The sequence below is a fragment of the Oncorhynchus kisutch genome, linkage group LG2 (genome assembly GCF_002021735.2).
Source record: "Oncorhynchus kisutch isolate 150728-3 linkage group LG2, Okis_V2, whole genome shotgun sequence".
In the NCBI taxonomy this organism is placed as follows: domain Eukaryota; kingdom Metazoa; phylum Chordata; class Actinopteri; order Salmoniformes; family Salmonidae; genus Oncorhynchus; species Oncorhynchus kisutch.
Genome location: NC_034175.2, coordinates 33,204,147 through 33,230,589, shown reverse-complemented (window position 1 = coordinate 33,230,589; position 26,443 = coordinate 33,204,147). Strand labels below are relative to the sequence as shown.

At 42.2% G+C, this 26,443-nt stretch overlaps 1 protein-coding gene across 30 annotated transcripts in view; it reads left to right on the top strand.

The window, feature by feature from the left end:
• Positions 1–26,443, top strand: part of LOC109904047 (E3 ubiquitin-protein ligase MYCBP2) — a 340,396-nt gene that overhangs the window by 222,171 nt on the left and 91,782 nt on the right. For 29 of the 30 annotated variants that reach the window (XM_031793477.1, XM_031793472.1, XM_031793485.1 and 26 more), the window contains 9 exons: positions 11,846–11,946; positions 17,368–17,586; positions 21,203–21,425; positions 21,816–21,934; positions 23,037–23,124; positions 23,635–23,684; positions 23,790–23,962; positions 24,160–24,304; positions 25,826–26,035. In XM_031793477.1, coding sequence (XP_031649337.1) covers positions 11,846–11,946; positions 17,368–17,586; positions 21,203–21,425; positions 21,816–21,934; positions 23,037–23,124; positions 23,635–23,684; positions 23,790–23,962; positions 24,160–24,304; positions 25,826–26,035 — 1,328 coding nt within the window. The remainder of the gene's footprint in view (positions 1–11,845; positions 11,947–17,367; positions 17,587–21,202; positions 21,426–21,815; positions 21,935–23,036; positions 23,125–23,634; positions 23,685–23,789; positions 23,963–24,159; positions 24,305–25,825; positions 26,036–26,443) is intronic. The other variant, XM_031793331.1, reaches the window with a different exon arrangement.

Genomic DNA, 26,443 nt, shown 5'->3' with positions numbered 1-26,443 from the left:
TAACCAAGTTTATTCTTCCCAGAGGATCGGTACAGCTGCATTAGACAAAACATGTTTCTACCAACACAAGTATATATACTCCAATTTAGATGCACTTCTCCTTCTTTCCAATCCTTTCATCTGTTATGGTTCGACAGGAAGACGAAGTGAATGGCTAATAAACCGCTCCTCCTCACTTAAAGTGACCTAACCTCAACCCCCTTGATACCGAATCCAAAGCTCTAGTATTACAATGTTCCACGTTTAACCCAGAATCTAACCATATCTATTGCATCTTGGCCTATGCCGCTCTGTCATTGCTCATCCATATATTTTATTTATGTATTCTTATTCCATTCCGTTACTTAGATTGTGTGTATTAGGTATTTGTTGTGTGAATTGTTAGGTATTACTTGTTAGATATTGTTGCACTGTCAGAACTTGAAGTACAAGCATTTCGCTACAAAAACATACACATTTAAAAAATTATTTTTTTATTTAAAATTTAAAATTTGATATGAACCATGGCCCCATCGCTGCCGGTTTCCTATTAAATCGACTCAAGCCCAGCTCAGTTAATCCCTACCATTGTGTCGCTGAGTTGCCATAATGCTTCAGTTGCGGTCTAAGGCACTGCATCTCAGTGCAAGAGGCGCTTTTATAGTTGGCCCACTGCGGTGCACAATTGGCCCACTGTCGTCCGTTTTTTTCAGAACCACATTCTGTAAAGCTCAGAGAGGATCTCATGTTATATATATATATACTGTGGAAGTAATATGGCTACAGGTTGATCTGCCTCACCTAAAGCCCATTGTGGCTGGAAGCAGCTATAGAACACCAAACGCTAACAGTCAGCATCAGGATAATGTGTGAAATTCTTGATAATGTATGTGATATCAACAGAGATATATATTCTGGGTGATCTTACATATTGACTGGATTTCATCAAGCTGTCCACTCAAGACCTTGGATCACTGCTATTCTAACTTCCGCGACGCATATAAGGCCCTGCCCCGCCCTCCTTTCGGAAAAGCTGACCACGACTCCATTTTGTTGATCCGTGCCTACAGACAGAAACTAAAACAAGAAGCTCCCACGCTGAGGTCTGTTCAACGCTGGTCCGACCAATCTGATTCCACACTCCAAGACTGCTTCCATCACGTGGACTGGGATATGTTTCGTATTGCGTCAGACAACAACATTGACGAATACGCTGATTGTGCGAGTTCATTAGAACGTGCGTTGAAGATGTCATTCCCATAGCAATGATTAAAACGTTCCCAAACCAGAAACTGTGGATTGATGGCAGCATTCGCGTGAAACTGAAAGCGCGAACCACTGCTTTTAATCAGGGCAAGGTGACCGGAAACATGACCGAATACAAACAGTGTAGCTATTCCCTCCTCAAGGCAATCAAACAAGCTAAGCGTCAGTATAGAGACAAAGTAGAATCTCAATTCAACGGCTCAGACACAAGAGGTATGTGGCAGGGTCTACAGTCAATCACGGATTATAAAAAGAAAACCAGCCCCGTCACGGACCAGGATGTCTTGCTCCCAGGCAGACTAAATAACTTTTTTGCCCGCTTTGAGGACAATACAGTGCCACTGACACGGCCTGCAACCAAAACATGCGGCCTCTCCTTCACTGCAGCCGAGGTGAGTAAAACATTTAAACGTGTTAACCCTCGCAAGGCTGCAGGCCCAGACGGCATCTCCAGCCGCGCCCTCAGAGCATGCGCAGACCAGCTGGCTGGTGTGTTTACGGACATATTCAATCAATCCCTATCCCAGTCTGCTGTTCCCACATGCTTCAAGAGGGCCACCATTGTTCCTGTTCCCAAGAAAGCTAAGGTAACTGAGCTAAACGACTTCCGCCCCGTAGCACTCACTTCCGTCATCGTGAAGTGCTTTGAGAGACTAGTCAAGGACCATATCACCTCCACCCTACCTGACACCCTAGACCCACTCCAATTTGCTTACCGCCCAAATAGGTCCACAGACGATGCAATCTCAACCACACTGCACACTGCCCTAACCCATCTGGACAAGAGGAATACCTATGTGAGAATGCTGTTCATCGACTACAGCTCAGCATTTAACACCATAGTACCCTCCAAGCTCGTCATCAAGCTCGAGACCCTGGGTCTCGACCCCGCCCTGTGCAACTGGGTACTGGACATCCTGACGGGCCCCCCCAGGTGGTGAGGGTAGGCAACAACATCTCCACCCCTCTGATCCTCAACACTGGGGCCCCACAAGGGTGCATTCTGATCCCTCTCCTGTACTCCCTGTTCACCCACGACTGCGTGGCCACGCACGCCTCCAACTCAATCATCAAGTTTGCGGACGACACAACAGTGATTGATTACCAACAACGACGAGACGGCCTACAGGGAGGAGGTGAGGGCCCTCGGAGTGTGGTGTCAGGAAAATAACCTCGCACTCAACGTCAACAAAACTAAGGAGATGATTGTGGACTTCAGGAAACAGCAGAGGGAACACCCCCCTATCCACATCGATGGAACGGTAGTGGAGAGGGTAGCCAGTTTTAAGTTCCTCGGCATACACATCACAGACAAACTGAATTGGTCCACCCACACAGACAGCATCGTGAAGAAGGCGCAGCAGCGCCTCTTCAACCTCAGGAGGCTGAAGAAATTTGGCTTGTCACCAAAAGCACTCAAAAACTTCTACAGATGCACAATCGAGAGCATCCTGGCGGGCTGTATCACCGCCTGGTACAGCAACTGCTCCGCCCACAACCGTAAGGGTTGTGAGGTCTGCACAACGCATCACCGGGGGCAAACTACCTGCCCTCCAGGACACCTACACCACCCGATGTCACAGGAAGGCCATAAAGATCATCAAGGACAACAACCACCCGAGCCACTGCCTGTTCACCCCGCTATCATCCAGAAGGCTAGGTCAGTACAGGTGCATCAAAGCTGGGACTGAGAGACTGAAAAACCGCTTCTATCTCAAGGCCATCAGACTGTTAAACAGCCACCACTAACATTGAGTGGCTGCTGCCAACACACTGACTCAACTCCAGCCACTTTAATAATGGGAAATTATGTAAAATATATCACTAGCCACTTTAAACAATGCTACCTAATATAATGTTTACATACCCTACATTATTCATCTCATATGTATACGTATATACTGTACTCTATATCATCTACTGCATCTTTATGTAATACATGTATCACTTGCCACTTTAACTATGCCACTTTGTTTACATACTCATCTCATATGTATATACTGTACTCGATACCATCTACTGTATCTTGCCTATGCCGCTCTGTACCATCACTCATTCATATATCTTTATGTACACATTCTTTATCCCCCTACACTTGTGTGTATAAGACAGTAGTTTTGGAATTGTTAGTTAGATTACTTGTTGGTTATTACTGCATTGTCAGAACTAGAAGCACAAGCATTTCGCTACACTCACATTAACATCTGCTAACCATGTGTATGTGACAAATAGCATTTGATTTGATTTGATTAGAATAAGCTTAAAACTTTAACTAGTGCCTACAACCTGGTTCAGGTTGTCAGTCAACCTACCAGGGTAGATACAAACAGCACAGGAATGAAATCCTCAACATCTATTGATCACATCTTTACTAATGCTGCGGAAATTTGCTTTAAAGCAGTATCCAAATACATCAGATATAGTGATCACAATATAGTAGCCAGATCTGCTGCTGTTGATATAAATATTTTTTGTTGGTCTGTGGTGTGTCATGAAGAGCAACCAGACGCTGTACTTGATACATTTATTAAATTGCTTATTCCAGTTAAAAATAAGCATACACCACAGAAAGAAAACAATTGTGAAAACGGTTAAATCCCTGTTGATTGATGAGGAATTGGGGAAAAAAAGGTCTAGCTACATAACCGATTGGCAAATGTACTGCAAATTGAGAAGTTGTGTGACTAAACTGAATAAAAAGAAGAAACTACTATGAAACAAATAATTATAGTAAAAAGCTTTGGAGCATCTTAAATAAAATGTTGGGCAAAAAAGCTAACTCAGGTTCCGTCATTCATTGAATCAGATGGCTCATTCATCACAAAACCCATTGATAATGCCAATTACTTTAATGACTTTTCATTAGCAAGATTAGCAGATCTGGGCATGAAATGCCAACAACATACGCTGACACTACACATCCAAGTATAAGTTATGAAAGACAAGCATTGTAATTTTGAATTCCATGAAGTGAGTGTGTAGGAAGTGAAAAAATGTCTATCAACAATGACAAGCCACCGGGATCTGACAACTTGGATTGGAAATTGCTGAACATAATAGCAGATGATATTGCCACTCTTATTTGCCATATCTTCAATCTAAGCCGACTAAAAAGTGTGTGCCCTCAGGCCTGGAGGGAATCAAAAGTAAGTCCGCTATCCAAGATTAGTAAAGCCGCCTTTACTGGCTCAAATAGCCTAACAATCAGTCTGTTACCAACCCTTAGTAAACTTTATTTTTTACTTTTGACCACATACAATGCTATTTTACTGTAAACAAATTGACAACAGACTTTCAGCACACTTATAGGGAAGGACAACAAGCACAGCACTTACATAAATTACTGATTGGCTGAGAGATATTGATAAAAATATTGTGGGAGCTGTTTTGTGTGACTTCATTGTGGCTTTTGACATTATTAAGCATAGTCTGCTGATATAATAACATATATGTTATTGCTTTACACCCCCTGCTATATTGTGAATAGACAGATGCTTGTCTAACATAACACAGAGCGTGTTCTTTAATGTAAGCCACTCCAATATAATCCAGGTAGAATCATAAATTCCCCAGGGCAGCTGTCTGGGCCCCTTTTTTCAAACTTTACTCATGACATGCCACTTTCTTGAGTAAAGCCAGTGTGTCTATGTACAGTTGAAGTCTGAAGTTTACATACACCTTAGCCAAATACATTTAAACTCAGTTTTTCACAATTACTGATTTAATCCTAGTAAAAATTCCCTGTCTTGGGTCAGTCAGGATCACCACTCTATTTTAAGAATGTGAAATGTCAGAATAATAGTAGAGAGAATTAATTATTTCAGCTTTTATTTATTTTGTCACATTCCCAGTGGGTCAGAAGTTCACATACACTCAATTAGTATTTGCTAGCATTGCCTTTAAATTGTTTAACTTGGGTAAAACATTTCAGGTAGCCTTCCACAAGCTTCCCACAATAAGTTGGGTGAATTTTGGCCCATTCCTCCTGAGAGAGCTGGTGTAACTGAGTCAGGTTTGTAGGCCTCCTTGCTCACACACGCTTTTTCAGTTCTGCCCACAAATTGCCTAAAGGATTGAGGTCAGGGCTTTGTGATGGCCACTCCAATACCTCCAACACCAGTCCCTCCTGCAGCAAAGCACGCCCACAACATGATGCTGCCACTCCCGTGCTTCACGGTTGGGATGGTGTTCCTCGGCTTGCAAGCCACCCCCTTTTTCCTCCAAACATAACGATGGTCATTATGGCCGAAGAGTTCTGTTTTGTTTCATCAGACCAGAGGACATTTCTTCAAAAAGTACGATATTTGTCCCAATGTGCAGTTGCACATTTTTTATGGCGGTTTTGGAGCAGTGGTTTCTTCCTTGCTGAGAGCCCTTTCAGTTTATGTTAATACAGGACTTGTTTTACTGTGGATATAGATGGTTTTGTACCTTTTTTCTCCATCATCTTCACAAGGTCCTTTGCTGTTGTTCTGGGATTGATTTGCACTTTTTGCACCAAAGTATGTTGATCTCTAGAAGACAGAACGCGTCTCCTTCCTGAGCGGTATGATGGATGCGTAGTCCCATAGTGTTTATACTTGCGTACTATTGTTTGTACCGATGAACGTGGTACCTTCAGGCATTTTGAAATTGCTTGTGGAGGTCTACAATTTTTTTGTTGTGAGGTCTTGATGATTTCTTTTGATCTTCCCATGATGTCAAGCAAAGAGGCACTGAATTTGAAGGTAGGCCTTGAAATACATCTACATGTACACCTTCAATTGACTCAAATGATGTCAATTAGCCTAACAGAAGCTTCTAAAGCCATGGGATTTTCCAAGCTGTTTAAAGGCACAGTCAACTTCTGACCCACTGGAATTGTGATACAGTGAATTATAAGTGAAATAATCTGCCTGTAAACATTTGTTGGAAAAATGATTTGTCATGCACAAAGTAGATGTTCTAACCTACTGGCCAAAACTATAGTTGGTTAGCAAGAGATTTGTGGAGTGGTTGAAAAACAAGTTTTAATGACTCCAACCTAAGTGTATGTAATCTTCCGATTTAAATTGTACATATGAGATGAGTATTGTGACATATGTACACTTTATTAAAGAGACTAGTGTTCCAATGATTTCAAGTCTATAAGTAGGCAGCAGCCTCTCTGTGCTAGTGATGGCTATTTAACAATCTTATTTCCTTGGGATAGAAGCTGTTTTTCAATCTCTCAGTCCCAGCTTTGATGCAGCTGTCCTGACCTCGCCTTCTGGATGGATGCGGGGTGAACAGGCAGTGGCTCGGTGGTTATTGTCCTTGATGATCTTTCTGACATCGTAGGTGTCCTGGAGGGCAGGTAGTTTGCCCCTGGTGATGTGTTGTGCAGACAGCATATAACACTCTGGAGAGCCAGGCGGTTGTGGGCGGTGCAGTTTCCGTACAAGGCTGTGATACAGCCCGACAGGATGCTCTCAGTTGTGCACCTGTAAAAGTTAGTGAGTGTTTTCGATGACAAGCCACATTTTTTCAGCCAGCAATTTGATTTAAAAAAATGTAAAATAGCATTCAAATGGCTCTCCTGTGAAGTCGTATTGTATTTATTATGGATCCCTATTAGCTATTGCCAAAGCAGCAGCTACTCTTCCTGGAGTCCAGCAAAATTAAGGCAGTTTATACAATTTTTAAAACATTACAATACATTCACAGATTTCCCAAAACACTGTGCGCTCAGGCCCCTACTCCAGCGCTACCACATATCTACATTACTAAATCCATGTGTATGAATTGTACGTGTGTGTGTGCATATGTCAGACAATGTTTATGTTGCTTCACAGTCCCCGCTGTTCCAAAATGTGTTTTTTTAATCTGTTTTTTAAATCTAATTTTACTACTTGCGTCAGTTATTTGATGTGGAATAGAGTTCCATATAGTCATGGCTCTATGTAGTACTGTGCGCCTCCTGGATTTGGGGACTGTGAAGAGTCCTCTTGTGGAATGTCTTGTTGTGGTATGCATGGGTGTCCGAGCTGTGTGCCGGTTGATTAGACAGACAGCTCGGTGAATTCATAAATAAAAGTAGTGATGAAGTCAATCTCTCCCCCACTTTCAGCCAGGAGAGATTGACATGCATATTATTAATATTAGTTCTCTGCGTACATCCAAGGGGCCAGCCGCGACATACGCCTAGTTTCATGAAATGGGTCACAAATGCTAAAGTTGTCCGTGATAAGATTCAAACACCCAACCTTTGGGTTGCTATGTAGATGTTTGTGCTACATGCCCACACACCATTCATTTTTGCCTTAAGTAACCTTTTGTCTTATGTAGCCATACCAAACGTAATATCCACTAATTTGAGTGTCTCTGATTTTTGTTTACTATGTTACGTCTAGTCTATGAGACCCGGCTGCAGGAATATGGGCTTTCACAAATGAGGGAAAGATACATTTAACAGACATGATGGAACACATTACATTTATTTAAATGTCTGGAGAAATGTGTAGGACAATGGGTATTATTTTGGAAATATTTTATTTACATTAAAAATGCATTCATTCTTTTTCAATACCATATGTTTTTGAAAAAGAGTCACAACTCCCCTATATGGGGATGGCAGGTAGCCTAGTGGTTAGAGTGTTGGGCCAGTAATCAAAAGGTTACTGGATTGAATCCCAGAGCTGACAAGGTAAAAATCTATTTTTCTACCCTGAATAAAGGCAGTTAACCCCTTGTTCCCCGGTAGGCCATCCTTGTCAATAAGAATTTGTTTTTAACTGACTTGCCTAGTTAAATAAATGTTACATAAAAAAAGAAAATGTGAATGTGCAGTTGTGTTTTACAGTACAATTGTTTCTCAGTAGGAACATCAAACATATCAGCTGTCCTGTAAACAGTAATGATAAGAAAGAGGTGCAGAGGTACATTTGAGCTTTTATGATTGCATTATTTTCCAAAAGAATTCTGAGCATTTGTCGTAGGAGAACCTGCAAAATCGGCAGTGTATCAAATGCTTGTTCTCCCCACTGTATATACTATACATTTTCTACCAACAGGTTTTTGTGCCAATGCACCACACACATACGGGGACTCATCTGAAGTCGGTACAGCCGATCTGCCAACTTATGTCTGTAGCATCCAAACAATTTGGGCTAAACCCTCATTTTTCCCCTCTATGGAAAGTTGAGACTCTCACAAACACGTACATGTCAGTTGCTCTAGGGACCCCCACAATACTAGTCTGAAGGTACCAGTTGAACAAATTAATGGAAGTTTAGTGCCAAAAATAATGAGCACAAAATCTATCTCAGATATAGGGAAGACACTTCATAACAAACTTTGTTTAGATTTTTTGGGAGAACTATATGTTCCATGTAGTGAATCTATTATTCAATGAGTTTGTATGGCTGAATAGCAGTAAGGCCAAATAAAAATATATATATTTTCTTCGATACTTCAATGGGTCTTAAAAATCTAAATCAAATAGCAAAATGATCCTTGGTATGACCTTCTTCAAACAAGTCCATATAGCTTAATTAATTTCGATCTGTTTACACTGATAATATCATCAATGTTTATTAAATTAGTTTTTTATGTCTATTTCTCTGTTCATTGATCAGAGAAAATCAGCTGAAATCAAAAGAAAATGATGCTTTTAAAGCCTCAAAAGAAAGATGGATAATGAAAATAGGAGTTTCAGGGAAGAATGGACACAGAAATATTCATTCAAGCAAGTGTCTTCTTTGCAACAAAACTGTTGCTCTTAAGGATCTGCCCCTTTTTTCACATTTCGCCTGAAATGACATACTCAAATCTAACTGCCTGTAGCTCAGGCCCTGAAGCAAGGATATTTATTTTCTTGGTACCATTTGAAAGGAAACCCTTTGACGTTTGTGGAAATGTTAAAGAAATGTAGAAGAATATAACACAATAGATCTGGTAAAAGATAATACAAAGAAAAAAACAACTGTTCTTTCTATTAAAAAAAAGTACCATCTTTGAAATGCAAGCAAAAGGCCAAAATGTATTATTCCAGCCCAGATTCAATATACATTTTTGGCCACTAGATGACAGCAGTGTATATGCAAAGTTTTAGACTGATCCAATGAACCATTGCATTTCTGTTCAAAATTTTGTATCAAAGCTGCCCAAATATGCCGATTAAGTTTTAATGTTGCTGGACCCCAGGAAGAACTAATGCATTCTAAATAAATACAAATACTCCTGGACTAAAAAGCATGCTGAATGTAAAATCTCCATGCCAAAACATTCTTGTCCAGGGATTTCCGTAAAGCTGCAATATGTCACTTTTTGGGTAACCTTACCAAATCCACATAGAAATATGAGTTGTAGATCTGTCATTATTAAGTCTAAGAAGTGGTAGATCTGCACCATGTGTGCTATTTCTATGCTTCCTGTTCCAAAGTTTGTTTTCAAACAGCCGAAAATGCAATCTTTTTGATTATTGAAAATATATTTTACAGTTGTTTAAATGGTACAATGATTCTCTAAATGATGCTGTACATTGCTTGTTTTGTCACATAATCTGATTTTAGGAAAACTATTTGAATTTTAACAACCAGAAAATGGAAGAGCTATTTTTGTACATTGCACATTTAATCTGGGACCAGAAAGGGCTCAGCATTTGCTCTTATTTGTTTAAAAAGCAGTTTTCCTAAAACTCCCGGTCTACCTCACTTCATTTATATCCTGTAGATTTAGTGATGATCCGACACACTCCCAAAGTATACTTACATGATGTTCCGCATTTCTCCTTTGAGTTGGGTAAACCTGCTTTAAGTTAGTGTTCTTCATTCCTGTAATGCCATTCCAAGATGTATAAGAGCTGGATGTCCTGGTTTCATTAGGTCACTTTAAGACTGTAATATAGGACATTTATTGTGGACTGCACTTGTAAAATGTAATAGTTTCTGCTCTGTATGTCATTTTATCTGTTTGAACTGTTTGTGTTGTTGTTGATTGTTGTAACACAGGGCACGATTTAAAAAGAGAGCCTGGTCTCAACTGGGATTCCCTGTATAAAAAATGGTTAAAACATTTAAAAAAGATAACCAGCCCTATACAGTTCCTTCGGAAAGTATTCAGAGCCCTTGACTTTTTCCACATTTTGTTACGTTACAGCCTTATTCTAAAATGGATTCAAATAAAACAATTTCCGCAGCAATCTAAACACAATACAACACTTTATGTAATTGTATGAAAAATAAACAAAAGAAACACCTTATTTATATATGTATTCAGACCCTTTGCTATGACACTTGAAATTGAGCTCAGGTGCTTCCCGTTTCAATTGATCATCCTTGAAATGTTTCTACAACTTGATTCGAGTCCACCTGTGTAACATTCAATTGATTGGACATGATTTGGAAAGGCACACACCTGTCTATATAAGGTCTCACAGTTGACAGTACATGTCAGAGCAAAAGCTATGAGGTTGAATGAATTGCCCGTAGAGCTCTGAGACGACAGGATTGTGCTGGGGCAAAGGTCTGGGGAAGGGTACCAAAACATGTCTGCAGCTTTGATGGTCCCCAAGAACACTGTGGCCTCAATCCATTTTAAATGTAAGAAGTTTGGAACCACCAAGACTCTTCTTAGAGCTGGCCGCCTGGTCAAACTGAGCAATCGGGAGAAGGGCCTTGGTCAGGGAGGTGACCAAGAACCCGATGGTCACGCTGATAGAGCTAAAGTTCCTCTGTGGAGATGGGAGAACCTTCCAGAAGGGCATCCATCTTTGCAGCACTCCACCAATTAGGCCTTTATTGTAGAGTGGCCAGACGAAAGCCACTCCTCAGTAAAAGGAACATGACAGCCCGCTTGGTTTGCCAAAATTCACCTAAAGACACTGACCACGAGAAACAAGATTCTCTGGTCAAGTGTCACGTCTGGAGGAAACCTGGTACCATCCCTACGGTGAAGCATGATGGTGGTAACATCATGCTGTGAGGATGTTTTTCAGTGGCAGGGACTGCGAGACTAATCAGGACCGAGGCAAAGATGAACGGAACAAAGTACAGAAAGATCCTTGATGAAAACATGTTTCAGAGCACTCAGGACCTCTGACTGGGGCAATGGTTCACTTTCCAACAGGACAACGACCCTAAGCACACAGCCAAGACAACACAGGAGTGGTTTCGGGATAAGTCTCTGAATGTCCTTGAGTGGCCCAGCCAGAGCCCGGACTTGAACCTGATTGAACATCTCTAGAGAGACCTGAAAATAGCTGTACAGCAACAACCTGACAGAGCTTGAGTGTATCTGCAGAGAAAAATGGGAGAAACTCCTCAAATACAGTTGTGCCAAGCTTGTAGCGTCATACCCAAGAAGACTCAAGGCTCTAATCACTGCCAAAGGTGCTTCAACAAAGTACTGAGTAAAGTGTCGGAATACTTATGTAAATGTTATATTTCACTTTTTTTATTTTTATTAATCAGCCAACATTTCTAAAAAGCAGTTTGTGCAAGATTGATTAGGGAAATAAACTATTTCATCAATTTTAGAGTAAGGCTGCAACCTAACAAAATGTGGAGAAAGTCAAGGTTTCTGAATACTTTCCAAAGGCACTGTATGTCCGTATTATTCAAACCTGTGCTCTTGTCTGCAGCAGAGGACATCCCTGAGCTGCTGAGCTCTTCCAGTCTGTTTTCTATGCTGCTCCCCCTCATCCTGGCCTACATCGGCCCTGTGGCTACCTCAGTACCCAAGGTGAGAAGTGGTAAATGTCGCCTGTGAAGTAGGTTCTATTTTTGTTTTTACTGCTGTATCTAGTCAAAGGTCCCTAAGGTGAGTAAGTTTTTTTTTCAAGAACTACATTGATCCAGCCTTGCACTCTATTTGAAGCTACATGTATTTTTTTGCTACTTTTATCCATTTTTCTCCACAATTGGTAGTTAGTCTTGTCCCATCGCTGCAACTCGCGTACGGACTCGGGAGAGGCAAAGCTCAAGAGCCATGTGTCCTCCAAAACACGACCCTGCGACGCCACACTGTTTCTTGACACACTGCTTGCTTCACCCGGAAGCCAGCTACACCAATGTGTCGGAGGAAACGCTGCACAACTGGCTACCGAAGTCAGCTTGCAGGCGCCTAGTCTCCCACAAGGATTCTCTACAGCGTGAGTGGACAAGGACATCCCGGCCGGCCAAACCCTCCCCTAACCAATTGTGCGCCGCCTCATAGGTCTCCCGGTCACGGCCAGCTGTGACACAGCCTGGTATCGAACCCGGGTCTGTAGTGACGCCTTAAGCACTGCAATGCAGTGCCTTAGACCGCTGCTCCACTCGGGAGGCCCTTTGAAGCTACATTTGTGTTGTTTTTAAATAGTCAAAACAACTTTGCAATAACACTGTCAATAATCACACCAAGAACGGGGATGCTTTCTTGGAGTGACATGACGCCGATCCACATCTCCCTATTGAGCTCTGGACACAGCTCTTTAAGGAACATCTCCAGGAGGATGCAAAGTAGATTCTTGTTGGCACTTGTCTCCTGAAGTGCGTTGAAGACCTTGATGCTTCCATATCTGGCATTCTGCTGTCCCACTCAGTTATGTAGTGTGCCTGCAATGTTGTTGAGTAGCTTATTTTAGGCTCTCTCCTTGGTCTCCTGATGTTCAGCATCTGTCCTAACATTGTTGTGGATGGCTCGTTTTTGTTGGGCCAGAAGGTGTCCCTGAAACTGTTGATGTAGTGCACAAGCATATTCTCACTGAGTACCCAGTTGATAGTGTCTCTTATCTGCTTGTTACTGGTTTTTCCAAATGCGACTTGAACTAGTCCAATGAGTGTTTCCCAAACCCACTTGAAGATGCCTCTGAGTTTAAAGATCTCCCCTATGAGCATGAAGCAGAGTTCTGCCAGGCCGTCCCTCTTCCTGTCCATCTCATCCTCATAGTCACGGTTATCCTCAGTCTCTTCTCTGTGAGAGAAGTCTCAAGGGACACTCTCCAGAATAGTGGCCAGGAAGGAGGAGGAAATTGTTAGGAAGTCCATGACCTTCAAGTGCTCTGGACAGGGGCTGTGGAAGGAATAGAGCTCCTCACTCTGACACATCCGCATGTCAGTCAGCATTTTCTCCTTGTTTTTAGACTGCTCAAGGAACGTTTGTTCAACGGAATGGCCATTTATTGATGGAAGGCAGCTGGACCTTTTTTCAAGAAGGGGAAAGGTCATCTCCCTGTGCAGTGCCTAAAAATGCACAGGAATGCTATGTTACACTGACTGTTCTGGAAGTAGTCGCTTTGCAGGAGGCTCACATTTGACGAATTAGCATGGTATCTGCTTCTCCTCAGCCCCAGTGATGAGGACCCTCCAGTGCCCCAGTTTCTCACAACATCGGACAGTCAGGGAAATGTGCACCTGCAAGTCGCTGTGCTCGTTCTCCATTGCCCAAATCTCTTTCAGCTTATGCATGTCCTGTTTATTGGGCTTGGGGTTGTTTTGGATGGAGCCCAGGGCCTGGCATTTACATTCCAATTTGTTGTAGAACTTGTGCAGCTTGATGGCACCGCAGCTGGCTTGCTCGTTGATCCCTTTGCTGCCCTCATCCAGTGCCCTTTCCCCAACTTCTGGAAGGACAGGTAGTATTCCTTTATAGTCTCGTAAGTGTAGGCCTTCGTGGTGCTCCAGCTGAGACAGCACCATGCGGTTGATGGAGTCAGGGTCCTGAGTACCTCCACCGGGGGCTTCAATACTTTGGTGGCGATGACCTCCACCAACACCACTTGCAGGCTATTGGAGTGGGCTTTGCTTGTGGGTAGCAGGCACAGGGAACCGCAACTCCTCATTGGGGGAGCGCAGGCATTGGGGGTGCGCAGGCATTGCCTTTTGAATGTTAACCTGTTTTAAGGTCTTACTCACATTGGCTACGGAGAGCGTGATCACAGTCATCCAGAACAACTGATGCTCTCATGCTTGTTTCAGTGTTATTTGCCTCAAAGCGAGCATAGAAGTAATTTTGCTCCTTTGGTAGGCTTGTGTCACTGGGCAGCTCTCGGGTGCGCTTCCCTTTGTAGTCTGTAATAGTTTGCAAGCCCTGCCACATCCGACAAGCGTCAGAGCCAGTTTAGTACGATTCGATCTTAGTCCTGTATTGATGCTTTGCCTGTTTGATGGTTCGTCGGCAGGCATAGCGGGATTTCTTATGAGCTTCCGGGTTATAGTCCCACTCCTTGAAAGCACCAGCTGTACCCTTTAGCTCAGTGCGAATGTTGCCTATAACCCATGGCTTCTGGTTGGGTATGTACGTACAGTCACTGTGGGAATGACGTCCTCAATGCACTTATTGATGAAACTAGTGACTGATGTGGTGTACTCATCAATGCCATCGGAAGAATCCCGGAACATATTCCAGTCTGTGCTAGCAAAAAAAGTCCTGTAGTTTAGCATCTGCTTCTTCTGACCAGTTTTTTATAGACTAGAGTCACTGTTGCTTCCTGCTTTAATTTTTGCTTGTAAGCAGGAATCAGGAGGATATAGTTATGGTCCGATTTGCCAAATGGAGGGTGAGGGAGAGCTTTGTACGCATCTCTGTGTGTGGAGTAAAAGTGGTCAAATTATTATTTATTTTTTGGCCCGCCTGTTAGCTTGCTCGATTCTTGCCATTTTCCTTCGACCTTTCATCAACGAGGGGTTTTCCCCCACAGTACTGCCTCTGACTGGATTTGTTTTCTCTTTTTTTCGCACCATTCTCGGTAAACCCTAGAGACTGTCGTGCGTGAAAAGCCCAGGAGGCCGGCCGTTTCTGTGATACTGGAACTGGCGCACCTGGCCACCGACGATCCTATCTCACTTAAATTCACTTAGGTCACTCGCTTTGCCCATTCTGAAGTTCAATCGAACATTACCTGAATGCTTCTAACTTTCAACATCACAGTGATTGCCAAATCATACGCCCAAACTTGTGCCGTGCCACCTGCGTACACACACACACCAGACAGCCCACACACGCAGAATTCACACATCACCCCCACCAATACACACACATATTCAAACACAGACTTCTCAGCATCCGCACACACTCACACAATACCCCCAACACACACCGCACACACTTCTCACTAAGTTGGAACTGTAACACAGTAGGCTACTAGTCTAATAACATAGCTTACTTCTAAGGTAGGCCTACAGCTGAGTTGGGTTACATTGTAATGGTGTGTTTCGTGTTGATGAGTTACTCTAGTGATGGGAAGAAAAATTACAGTTTCCTGCAAATAATTAGCCTAGGCTGAGACCGAGTGAGCTGCCTGCTAGCCACCTGCACAGCAAGATAGATGGGACACATTTTCAATTCACTGGTATTTAGCTGTGTTTTAATCGATTGTAGGGCTTAAGCCACTGAATTCTGGTAGTTTACATCAGAATAAAACCAAATTTTCCACTGGCACAATACAGCCACTGCAAAGCATCGCTGCCTCTCGACCAGAGCGTTACCTCAGCGAATGGCATCAAGCCAACAAACACTCCCTCACACTAGCTAGCATCTCGTCATGAAAACACCAAATGTAGCTGCTCACTTCGTAAGCTGCTGTGTTTTTGTCTCTGAAAACGTCAATGACAGAAGTGAAGGAAAAAGCTTTTAACCTTATATTTTAGTCAAAGGACATCTGTTGACTGTAAAACACCCTTTCCCATACATGCTGGCATTAAAATGTCACGTCGATCTTACTCTGATGGAGTGAGGAACACACCGATTTTGCGGGTTTCATAAAAAAGGCTGTCCCGCAGAATTGAATGTTCCAACACAGCACTTACTTTACATTTGGGCTTATAAATATCATAACGTACAGTATTGTGATTTTTAGACATGGTTAAAAAACTTCCACATTCATGTTTCCAAATGATTTATTATGTATTGTGACGACCACATAGTTGACATTTAGTAAAAATGTGTTTGATCACTGCTGTTTTTTGTAGAATTCTCGCATAACGTCCGTATTTTGTTACATCACCTAACACCCTACCTCTGTGTTTAGATGTAAATGTGATTTACGATCATACACGCTATACACAGAGGGTCAACTTCCTGCTTTCGGACATCAACAACATCTAAGTCCACCTCTTAACTTTTTGCCGCTTACCAATCCCTGTAGCCGGATAATTTCCGTCTGCAACCCCTGAATAGCATAGTCAGTCAAATAATATTACTAGAAAATATTCATATTCATAAAATCACAAGTGCAATATTTTGAAACACAGCTTAGCCTTTTGTTAATCACCCTGTCGTCTCAGATTTTGAAATTATGCTTTACAGCAAAAGCAATCCAAGCGTTTGTGTAAGTTTATTGATAGCCTAGCATAGCATTATGTACACTTAGCATCAGGAAGCTTGGTCACGAAAATCAGAAAAGCAATCAAATTAACCGTTTACCTTTGATCTTCGTAATGTTTTCACTCAGGAGACTCCCGGTTTCACAGCAAATGTTCCTTTTGTTCCATAAAGATTATTTTTATACCCAGAAAACCGACGTTTGTTTGTCGCGTTATGTTCAGAAATCCACAGGAAAGAGCGGTCACGACAACGCAGACGTAAATTCCAAATAGTCTTCATAATGTCCACAGAAATATGTCAAACTTTTTTATAATCATTCCTCAGGTAGTTTTTAAAATATATATTCGATAATATATCAACCGAGTGTGTAGCTTTTCCCATAACAGCGGGAGGAACAATGGCCGGTTTACTCAATTGCGCACCAACTCACTCTGAGAGCCCCCACCTCTCCACTTACGCAATGTGATCCGTCACGCTCATTTTTCAAAATAAAGGCCTGAAACTATGTCTAAAGACTGTTGACACCTTAGGGAAGCCAGAGAAAAAGGAATCTGGTTTATATCCCTTTAAATGGAGGACAGACGTTTCAAAATAAGAGGCTCTTCCTGATTGGATTATCCTAAGGCTTTCGCCTGCAATATCAGTTCTGTTATACCCACAGACAATATTTTTTGGAAACTTTAGAGTGTTTTCTATCCTAATCCGTCATTTATATGCATATTCTAGCATCTGGTCATGAGAAATAGGCCGTTTACTTTGGGAACGTTATTTTTCCAAACATAAAAATAGTGCCCCCTAGCTTCAAGAGGTTAAGTGAAACAGAACTAATGTGATTATTTTTTTTTAATTCCACATCAGGCCGCAGTGGAAGTCTTTGGTCTAGTCCAGGAGTTACTTCCTGCTGCCTCCGCTCTGAACCAGAAATATGCCCCACCGGCTTTCAACCCCAACCAATCAACAGACAGCACTACGGGCAACCAGCCGGAGCAGGGCCTATCAGCTTGCACCACCTCCAGTCACTATGCTGTGATAGAGAGTGACCACCCTTACAAGCAGGCCGGAGTCGCACAGTATAAGGTAACGCACACACCCATACACACACACGGAACAGTAGGACTATTCACAACATAGGAATTCTTAGTCAAGGGTAAAAAAAAAAGTACATGTAAAATTATATATATATATATATATATATATATATATATATATATATATATATATATATATATATATATATATATATATATATATATATATATATATATATATATATATATATATATATATATATATATATATATATACATACATACATACATACATACAGTGGGGCAAAAAAGTATTTCGTCAGCCACCAATTGTGCAAGTTCTCCCACTTAAAAAGATGAGAGGCCTGTAATTTTTATCATAGGTACACTTCAACTATGACAGACAAAATGAGAGAAAAAAAATCCAGAAAATCACATTGTAGGATTTTTTATGAATTGAATTTGCAAATTATGGTGGAAAATAAGTATTTGGTCACCTACAAACAAGCAAGTAACTACTTCTTTAAGAGGCTCCTCTGTCCTCCACTCGTTACCTGTATTAATGGCACCTGTTTGAACTTGTTATCAGTATAAAAGACACCTGTCCACAACCTCAAACAGTCACACTCCAAACTCCACTATGGCCAAGACCAAAGAGCTGTCAAAGGACACCAGAAACAAAATTGTTTTGAGAAAGTGACAGACATGCTGGTTAACGTGCTCAACATCTGCTCTGACGACGAGCTCATGTCTGAAGGAGACAACACCTGCGAGGGTAAAAAAAAAACACATGCCCTGTTAAGAACTCTTTTTATTTTATTTTTTATATATATTGACTTTCAATGTGCACCGGACTGGGAGGACTGAATCTGCAATAGGTAAGCAACTTGGTTTGAAGAAATGAACTGTGGGAGCAATTATTAGGAAATGGAAGACGTACAAGACCACTGATAATCTCCCTCGATCTGGGGCTCCACGCAAGATCTCACCCCGTGGGGTCAAAATGATCACAAGAACGGTGAGCAAAAATCCCAGAACCACAAGGGGGGGGGGGGGGCCCTAGTGAATGACCTGCAGAGACCTGGGACCAAAGTAACAAACCTACCATCAGTAACACACTACGCCGCCAGGGACTCAAATCCTGCAGTACCAGACGTGTCCCCCTGCTTAAGCCAGTACATGTCCAGGTCTGTCTGAAGTTTGCTAGAGAGCATTTGGATGATCCAGAAGAAGATTGGGAGAATGTCATATGGTCAGATGTAACCAAAATATAACTTTTTGGTAAAAACTCAACTCGTTGTGTTTGGAGGACAAAGAATGCTGAGTTGCATCCAAAGAACACCATACCTACTGTGAAGCATGGGGGTGGAAACATCATGCGTTGGGGCTGTTTTTCTGCAAAGGGACCAGGACGACTGATCCGTGTAAAGGAAAGAATGAATGGGGCCATGTATCGTGAGATTTTGAGTGAAAACCTCCTTCCATCAGCAAGGGCATTGAAGATGAAACATGGCTGGGTCTTTCAGCATGACAATGATCCCAAACACACCGCCCGGGAAATGAAGGAGTGACTTCGTAAGAAGCATTTCAGGGTCCTGGAGTGGCCTAGCCAGTCTCCAGATCTCAACCCCATAGAAAATCGTTGGAGGGAGTTGAAAGTCTGTGTTGCCCAGCAACAGCCCCAAAACATCACTGCTCTAGAGGAGTTCTGCATGGAGGAGTGGGCCAAAATACCAGCAATAGTGTGTGAAAAGCTTGTGAAGACTTACAGAAAACGTTTGACCTCTGTCATTGCCAACAAAGGGTATATAACAACGTATTGAGATAAACTTTTGTTATTGACCAAATACTTATTTTCCACCATAATTTGCAAATAAATTCATTAAAAATCCTACAATGTGATTTTCTGGATTTTTTTCTTCTCATTTTGTCTGTCATGGTTGAAGTGCTGAAAATTTACAGGCCTCTCATCTTTTTAAGTGGGAGAACTTGCACAATTGGTGGCTGACTAAATACATTTTTGCCCCACTGTGTATACACACACACACACAGTACCAGTTTTTCTTTATTTTTACTATTTTCTACATTGTCGAATAATAGTGGACATTAAAACTATGAAATAACACACATGGAATCATGTAGTCACCAAAAAAGTGTTTTACAGATTCTTCAAAGTAGCCACCCTTTGCTTTGATGACAGCTTTGCACACTATTTGCATTCTCAACCAGCTTCACCTGGAATGCTTTTCTAACAGTCTTGAAGGAGTTTCCACATATGCTGAGCACTTGCTGGTTGCTTTTCCTTCACTCTGCGATCCAACTCATCCCAAACCATCTCAATTGGGTTGAGATTGGGTGATTGTGGAGGCCAGGTTATCTGATGCAGCACTCCATCACTCTACTTCTTGGTCAAATAGCCCGGAGGTGTGTTGGGTCATTGTCCTGTTGAAAAACAAATGATAGTCCCACTAAGTGCAAACTAGATGGGATGGCATATCGCTGCAGAATGCTGTGGTAGCCATGCTGGTTGTGTGCCTTGAATTCTAAATAAATCACTGACAGTGTCACAAGCAATGCACCATCACACCTCCTCCTATTTGCTTCACGGTGGGAACCATACATGCGGAGATCATCTGTTCACCTACTCTGCGACTCACAAAGACACGGCAGTTAGAACTAAAAATCTCCAATTTGGACTCATCAGACAAAAGGACAGATATCCGCCAGTGTGATGTCCATTACTTGTGTGTCTTGGCCCACGCAAGTCCCTCCTTTTTATTGGTGTCCTTTAGTAGTGGTTTCTTTGCAGCAATTCTACCATGAAGGCCTGATTCACAGTCTCCTCTGAACAGTTGATGTTGAGATGTATCTGTTACTTGAACTCTGTGAAGCATTTATTTGGGCTGCAGTTTCTGAGGCTGGTAACTAATGAACTTATCCTCTACAGCAGAAGTGACTCTGGGTCTTCCATTCCTGTGGTTGTCCTCATGAGATCCAGTTTCATCATAGCACTTGATGGTTTTTGTGACTGCACTTGAAGAAACTTTAAAAGTTCTTTACATTTTCCGTATTGACTGACCTTCATGTCTTAAAGTAATGATGGACTGTCATTTCTCTTTCCTTATTTGAGCTGTTCTTGCCATAAAATGGACTTGGTCTTTTACCAAATAGGGCTATCTTCTGTATACAACCCTACCTTGTCACAACACTGATTGCTCAAAAGCATGAAGAAGGAAAGAAATTCCACAAATTAACTTTTTAAGAAGGCACACCTGTTAATTGAACTGACTACCTCATGAAGTTGGTTGAGAGAATGCCAAGTGTGTGCAAAGCTCTCAAGGCAAAGGTTGGCTACTTTTAAGCAGTATACGTGTACCCAACACTTGTTTGGTTGCTACATGATTCCATATGTCTTATTTCATAGTTGTGATGTCTTCACTATTATTCAACAATGTAGAAAATATAAAAAATAAGTAGGTGTGTCCAAACTTTTGACTGGTACTGTATATTGGCGCTGATAGAGTCACATTGGACTTCCTACTAGGGCACACTGCCTCAGTGCTAAAAGTGTAACTCTGGTTCATATGCACATGTATATATGAGCGTGGATGATTTCCTTTAATTGTTTCTTGGCTTTGACCATCCTCTCCCCCACCACACCTCAGGTGTCGTTCCCGGACTGCGTGCGATGGACCACCATCGAGTTTGACCCCCAGTGTGGCACTGCCCAGCCCGAGGATGTCCTCCGCCTGCTCATCCCGAGCCGCTCAATCCACCTGTCCAGCCTCGGCACCAAGCCCCTGGCCCATGACACCATCAACACCTGGGTGGAGCTCAAGAAGATCTCCGGCTCCAATGGCTGGCCCACCACCGTTCTAGTGCTGCCAGGTAAGATAAGAGGTCCACCTATTCACCTCCAGTCAGATGACACTCTTTGACAAAGCTTTTATTTTTAGGCTCTGATCCATGCGTAATTATTGTTCTGTGGCTAATGCTGAGTGGGCAAAACTGGTTGTAATGACTTAGTTTCAAACAGATTTGCCGTTTGGGTGATAGTTTTTTGTTTCAGTAGGAAGGCATTTCATTTGACTAGCTAACTAAAATGACACGCAAGGAAACAAATCATCTGAACCAATCGAAGGTTAGCTTATAGATCGATTCGGGGAAGCTCAATCTCTTCAATGGACAGCTCCACTAATCTACATTAAAGTAGTCCCCCTGTCCTCCCTGCTGTCAATATCACCGTATCACCTGTGTGTTCTTCCTCTGGGATTCCAGGAAACGAGGCCCTGTTCTCCTTGGAAACGGCCTCTGACTACGTAAAAGACGAGAAGGCCTGTTTCTACGGCTTCAAATGTGTTGCCGTGGGATACGAATTCAACCCTGGACCAGATGAGGTAAAGGGGAACTTGTTTTTGCATGTTAAAGGTGTTGTTTACCCCAAAACAAGATTTTCCTATTCTTGTACTGTCTATAGTCAGAAAAAGTTTTTTGACAACAAATGATAGATTTAGATATGCTGTTAGAAAATCTTGAATTGACGATTATTGCTCATAATTTGTCACGACCGTCAAGCTTGGCCTCTGTCCCAGGCCTTGATTTCCACAACTCATTGTGTCCTGATCCCTTCACCCCTCTCGAGCTGTCCGCTCATCAAGCTTATGCATCTCGAACAGGGCAAAAGACATATGCTTGCCTGAGCAGCTGAGAAAGTTCCTTAATAAGTACATTAATTTCACACAATGATTCAGCCCTCTAGCCTACAATAAGGAAAAATATCTCGTCATATTTTTTTAAACAAGTTTCCTTTCCAAAACAGAGCTTGCTTTGAAGCTTGAATTGGGGTAGGGAAAGACATTGCAAGTGCCACACATTGTTATTGGTATAGCTGCAGATCAACTACAGCAATTTACATGCGTGTTTATCTGGTAACAAACATACTATTTGTTGTGCTTCAGCATTTAAACGCAGCTGGAAACACAGCTGCTCCTCCACTGCAACTTCGACACTGGTGAAATGCATGTCTGAGTGTGCCGAGTGGAAAGTGGGGGAGGAGAGAGGGAGGAAGAGATGGTAGCCATTCACATACTCTTCTCGCTAGATCACTTAAAATGCAGTGAATTTATCCCTTGCTTGCTACCAAGTTACATTCACTGTAGACACTTGTGAAAAATGTAAGCCACAGTTGGTTCACTGGCTCCAACCACACGTGAAATGTTGTCAGTTATGGCTAGAGTTTTAAGTCGTTTGATGGAATGCATGCATGTACAAACTGAAATTGGAGAATATATTCCCCTTTAAGTCAAATGTGAAATGTTTTTATAGGTTTCCCTGTAAAATTCTAACTTCAACTTACTTTACTGTATTCACTGAGACGTGTGTGTGTGTGCGTAATTTCATCAACAAAAATAGTGACAAAATTATTTGAAAAAAACTAGACTAGACAAGAGATTTTGGAGCGATTGAGAGCTTTTCCGTAATGAGCATTGTGTGTTTCAGGGTATTATCCAGCTGGAGAAGGAGTTGGCATACTTGGGCAGTGTGTGTGCTGCTGCTCTTATGAAGAAGGATCTGGCTCTGCCTATAGGTGAGGGAGATGCAAGAACATTACAACATGGTAGAACTGATAGGGAACACAGGAGAAAAGATATTGAACTTGAACTCATATTCTTTCAAAACAAGTACCAGGTGCTTAGTTCTCATTATTGAACTTTACTGTTGTTTTTCATTTTCAGCTAAAGTGCAAATATATGGTCTCTAATTGGCGCCCTTGCACTTTACAATGGAGTGCAATGGAGCAGAATGTTATTTTTTCTCTTTTCAAAACTGGTTAATCATTTAGTCCATGACATTTTGTGACTTTAAAGTGAAAAATCTCAATTTCAGTGCATCTTATTTTTTAATTGGTTCTGTGCAGTTGTAAATCAAACAAATACACATGTTGATCATCAAATGTTTTTTACATTTCATATTATTTTAGGAGATGTAGTGAATCGTGCAAAGGTGCCAATATATTTGACCGCAACTGTATGTGCATGTAAGATTATAATTTGCACTAAATGGCATATACTGTTTTATACTCTGTACTTTTTTCCAGGGAACGAACTTGAAGAGGACCTTGAGATTCTTGAAGAGGCCTCTCTCCAGGTATTCTGATGTCATTTAACTTTTTTTATGAAAATCACATAACAAAAGCTGTCGAGGGTGTAACCATGACATATTTCTGTCTCCACCCCCTCTCCTCTCCCACAGGTGTGTAAGGCCCACTCAGGTATCCTGGGCAAGGGGCTGGTCCTGTCCCACTCCCCCACCATCCTAGAGGCTCTGGAGGGCAACCTGCCCCTGCACCTGCAGACCAACGAGCACTCCTTCCTGGAGGACTTCATTACCTGTGTGCAGAACTCCAGCGGAGGACGCCTGGCCAGGTGAGAGAAAGGAAGAGAGCATGTAGACACAAAAAACATAGCCCCGGACACACATTCCCACATACACACGCACACTAAGCATGGACGTACGTACACACACAAACACACACTACTGTGAAACAAATATCAGCTCGTGGCCAGGTTGTCAATAAATAGATTAATGCATAAATGCCCCCCCCCCCCCCCCCCCCCTCCAGGTGGCTGCAGCCAGACTCGTACGCAGACCCCCAGAAGACGTCTCTGATTCTGAACAAGGATGACATCCGCTGCAGCTGGCCCACCACAGTGGCCGTCCAGACCAAAGACCAGTACGGAGACATAGTGCACGTGCCAAACATGAAGGTCAGGTTTTTTTTTCAGTTGTTTTTTTTCTCTCGATTCTTACCTCATGTAAAATAAAGCCTACATCATCACATTATTTTGTAGTGACAGTGATCATCCACTTATTTTTTTAGTACACTACCTATTCAGACTGTTAGCTAACATGTTGTTCAGACTTGGTTGAGAAAGCTAGCTACCAAGTCACTGAAATGTGCATTAAACCCTTACATTGGCGTATATAGATAGTGCCAAATTGATATGTTTTTAACAAAATAACTGTAAAAAGCATATGGATGACCATGGTAGCAACTGAAAGAGAACACTTTGGAGTTTATCAGACCAAAGGTGAGAACAAAACAGTTCACCTGAAACAGAACTGAATCCAAACATTACATTATTTTATGTACAGTACATTTTGCACTTACTGTACTTTTCACCGCGTTTGTCAGTAACAAAATCTGAAAATTATCTGGATACATTCAGTAACATAATAAGAATGTTCATTGAAATGTTGGAATTGGCGCAAGACAAGATATAACAATACCAAGGCTTTGAGCCTTGCCAAAAGTACAATCCAAAAACAATACATAAATCACATTCTTTGTCAGGTGGGCATCATTTGCAAGCTAATTCTATTACCAACATGACTAAATATGATCTTAGTGTAAGGCTTTCAAAAGGCACTTCAGACAGATTGTAATTTTGGTGGGCATAGACTGGAGTCATGAATGCATTCAAATGTGTGTTCCGCGTTCAAATTTTCTTCACAATACAACAAACATAGGCTCAAGCTGTTCAGGACAACACAGGGTATAACGCATCCTTGTAACTGGAGCAAACATAGTGATCATAAACATTTTAAAATATAGAAATGTATAGTGCTTGTGTGGCATCAAAGCGGTATTTATTATAATTCTCAATGTCTCATCTGTCAGAACACATCAACTCCTCTCGATTTACAGCATTTGCCTCACTCAGCATTTCACTCACTCGGATGACAAATGTGCAAAAGTAGCCCCATTAAAAAATATTTGTTTAAATTATTTTTTTCCTTTTAACTCTGCATTATTGGAAAAGGACTTACCCGTGTCTACACCAGTTGTTTACGAAGCATGTGATGTAACATTGGATATGATTTGTGGCATCTTGTCGTGTGCGGCGCTCCAGTTTATAATGGCTGTCAGTCAAAACATATACAGAGCTGTGAAGCGCAGAAACCTGAGCTCTGACGACATGTATAGCAGGTTAATGTACAGCCACTGCATTCCAATTTAGGCACTTATCAATGACATACGGGATGACAGGCCATGAGTGGAAAGGATAACTTGGGACATTTTCAACTCTGGGCACGAGCTCTCTAGTTGCCAACCTTTAAGTTGCTGAGTGTCCCCTTGTGTCCATCGAAAATGACTGGGCGCTGATAGTCTCAGCAAATTTGAACCCACTGTAATGTTAGCACATTTTAATGATGAACATAATGAGTATATTTTTGCTAACGTTAGCGAACTGTACGCCCATGTCTCTCCCTCTCCTCTCTCCCAGGTGGAGGTGAAGGCGGTTCCCGTCTCCCAGAAGAAGTCCATGCAGCAGGAGTGCATGAGGAAGCTGCAGCGTCTCCCAGGCAGCACCAACCCCTCCTTCTCGGGCACCGCTGACCTTACGTTTGGGGGCCTGCCCATGCCGAAGCTGGAGGCCACCTATGAGCCCATGATCGTCAAGGAAGCGCGCTACATTGCCATCACAATGATGAAGGTTAGGGAACCACAGAGATAAAAACATTGCAGTGCTTGAGGCATCACTACAGACCTGGGTTCGACTCTGGGCTGTGTCTCAGCCGGCCACGACTGGGAGACCCATGAGGTGACACACAATTGCCCCAACGCCTTCTGGGTTAGAGGAGGGTTTGGCCGGCCGGGATGTTCTTGTCCCATTGCTCTCTAGCAACTCCTGTGGCGGGCCGCTAACACGGTCACCATTTGTACAGTGTTTCCTTAAGAATGTATTATTTACAATTACGGCCTGCCCCCTACCCTAAAAATGTTTTATCTCTGTGCATTAGAATGAAACAAATGTATCAGCTTGTAAGTAAAGAATACTGGTTTATTTCTTCCTGGGATGTGTTTCATGCCAAGAAGATTCCCTCTGCTCTTGTACTTTTCC